The 3,127-nt window shown below is 42.0% G+C and overlaps 1 protein-coding gene across 1 annotated transcript in view; it reads right to left on the bottom strand.

The window, feature by feature from the left end:
• Nucleotides 1–282, bottom strand: part of LOC105622134 (GATA-binding factor 2-like) — an 85,590-nt gene extending 85,308 nt beyond the window's left edge. The window contains exon 1 of the mRNA XM_012203567.1: nt 111–282. Coding sequence (XP_012058957.1) covers nt 111–282 — 172 coding nt within the window. The remainder of the gene's footprint in view (nt 1–110) is intronic.
• Nucleotides 283–3,127: the final 2,845 nt, after the last annotated feature.

Below are 3,127 nucleotides of genomic sequence, written 5' to 3'. Positions count from 1 at the left end.
GTGTGTGTGTGTGTGTGTGTGTGTGTGTGTGTGTGTGTGTGTGTGTGTGTGTGTGTGTGTGTGTGTGTGTGTGTGTGTGTGTGTGTGTGTGTGTGTGTGTGTGTACTTACTGTGGGCGTAGTGGGCCGCAGCTGCGGGGTGATGCGCCGTCGGTCCAGTGTGAGGGTAGTAACCCCTGTAATCATTGCCGACCACTCCGGCCACCCCGGCACCCCCCGAAGGCGGCTCCAACCTAGGCGTCTCGTACCACGTCCTAGCGCTCGACTCGCTGCTCATGTCCATCGTGTCCAACGAGATCTTGGTACGTCGCGATTGCTCGCCGAAGAACGAGCAGGTGGAGGAATAACAGCGAGAAGAGGAGGCGTAAGAAGGGGGAGGAGAGAGAGGGATGGAAAACGGAATACAGTGAGAGAACGGGCGGCAGGTCGGAGAGGGAGATTAGGAATACTGCCAAAAGCGCCTCTCTTCCTTTTCCGTCGTCCTCGCGACGCCCAGTGGGATCATAGGTAATCTTGGTCTGATTTGCTGAGCGAAAGAAACTTCCTTCCTAACCTCCGTCCTGCAAAATCAAATAACATGGATTAGTTCTTCAGTCGCTCCTCGATTGGTCGTTAATTTCGATCGATCATTTTTTATTTCTCGTTATAATCCTTCTTTGCGCGGCGAAAAACGTGTCCGAGATAATCAGTGAACCACAAATGAATACATTTAACCCTCAACTATAGTTGTAAAAATCTATATCTAAGATCTAAAGTCCTATTTGAAATGCAGAAATAAATCTCTGGTAATTGCTAGAGAAAGGTCCAACAATTTTTTTACTTATAATTTAGAACTGTACTAGATTATATAATCGTCGTCAAAATATTCACTTTAATTCTAAATAATCCGTTGCTATAATTGAGGCTTAAGGTTCAATTTCACAATTCACGGTTAACTTATTTAATTTATTTCTCATCCTTTCCAATTCTAGCATTAAAAAGAGATGAAGAATAAGTTAAACCTCGGTTAAGAGTGTGAAACTGGGCCTTAGAAATTTGAACACGCGAAATTATTTTGCGCAACCTTTAGGAGTAAATTGTAACAATTGGAAGCGAGTTTTAACATCGATTTATACGATACAACTACTCTAGCAGTGAATATTATCCGTAAGATGCACGAGATATATTATATGCAAACATGAAATGAAGTTAATTGGAGTGTTTAGCCGAACGCGATCCACGCGATCCGCGCCGCATGGTGGGAAAATTCCGGCTCTATTAGCAATAAATAATTTCGCGATTTTGCACGGGCTTGTTAACTGGCTAGACTAGACACACGTGCGCATGATAATTAATTATAACATTCGCGAGAGCGGGTGATACGCGCGACCAGGTTGACTTAATAAGACGCTGTCAAATTCGAAAATTATTACTGTACTAATTAATCGATCTATAACCCGATTTCATACCGGAGGGAATAACGTCCGGCTAATATCTCCGACACGTCATTTCAATAAAGCCGTCGCTCGGTGGCTTTCTCGGATTCTGGGCGCAATCGTGTAACCGCAATACACGAATGTGAGTACGGGATAATGAACAACTTTGTAACGTGCCCGACGACAAGCTACGCCCGTTCGTTCGCACAGCGCCGCACCGATTTCCATGCGTATCCTTACCGGCTTTCCGATATCGCCCTTGTCGCGTAAAAGGAAGAACGGCGTGTCATGAACCGGGCGGACACGCATGTAGTAAATTAATACCGAAACACGAGACACTTCAATGATTCTTTCATCGCTTACAAGCTGCATAATGCGCCGCCTGTTTTGAAAGACGTCTTTCTCCCCTCTTTTTTTTCCTCTCCTTCTCGATCGCGAATCGGACACGAAAATGAACAAGACGCGAGATGATTCGTGAACGATCGGAATGAAACCATCACGGTCCTCCCGCTTCATCCGGCTGAAAACTGAAGGCAACTGAAGATAGAAAAGAGGACACTGACGTTTTCACTGTAAATTTATTCGATATTCACAACATAAATACAAATAACTAAATAGGCCAAAATTCTCACGACCGTTTGTAAGCAATTAAATATCCAAAGCAGTTTTCTATGATTTCTAGGATTCTTTGATTTAAGCAGAATGTCTTTAAGATTTCAAAATTGATATATAAACTTTCAGATCTATTTCCGTGGACGTTGTGTCGCAAACCTTTCCGATCAAAGTGCTAGATTCTTACTTACGTAAGAAAGGAATTTTAATAGAAATCCTATTCAATATCGTAGATTCAATAAAAGTAGAGGAAATGCACGAAAAACAGACTTACCCCGATTGAATTGGTGCAACGCGTCGAATTTCGATAATCGATCAGCGAGATCTATAATAATTGGTCCTGATCAGCGCTTCAATACGAACTGAGTATCAACGATTGACGATCAAATACTCGAAATGATTTATCAATCAGCTTATGAACGATCAAGGTCATCGATGACGCAATCGAGACAGGTTGGTTTAATTACCCAATCCAGATAGAGGAGCGCAAGAGGAAAAGGGACAGTCAGAAGAGAGGCGGGCAGAAGAGACGAAGAAATGTGACTGGGATTCTTATCGAGAGACATGTTTTCGGAAATATTAAATAATTATCTTTGCTAGATCCGTCAGAGAATTTTTACTGTCGCGAGAACTAAAAACACCCGCGCGCGCATTCGCGCTCCGGTGAAAAAATATCCTCGTGAAACCGGTTACGCCGGTTAACAGGTTTCATTTTTAGTCGAAGTCGCAAAATAGTGAATCTTTCGACGCGCAAAAAGAACAACGCGGTAGTAATAATGTTAGTTATTTCGACAAATTCGAACATAATATTATATTTCTTTCCTCTTTTGGGGTTTTGGTGCTAAAAATCACTCTCGTTCAAAGCAAATAAAACACTCGAAAACAATGCGCGATAAGATACACGAAAAAGCATGTACCTCGATAAGATTGATAATCTTACGGAATGCGACACGCATATCCGATTAATTTTGATTGCCAGGCCATCGAGATTCTTATGTCGTTATTGTTATTATATTATAATATATGATACACACACACACACACACACACACACACAACACACACACATATATATATATATATATATATATATTCTGCTAC

This window comes from Atta cephalotes (assembly GCF_000143395.1).
Source record: "Atta cephalotes unplaced genomic scaffold scaffold00040, whole genome shotgun sequence".
In the NCBI taxonomy this organism is placed as follows: Eukaryota; Metazoa; Arthropoda; class Insecta; order Hymenoptera; family Formicidae; genus Atta; species Atta cephalotes.
Note: the sequence above shows the minus strand (reverse complement) of the source record. Positions and strands in the feature narration are given on the sequence as shown.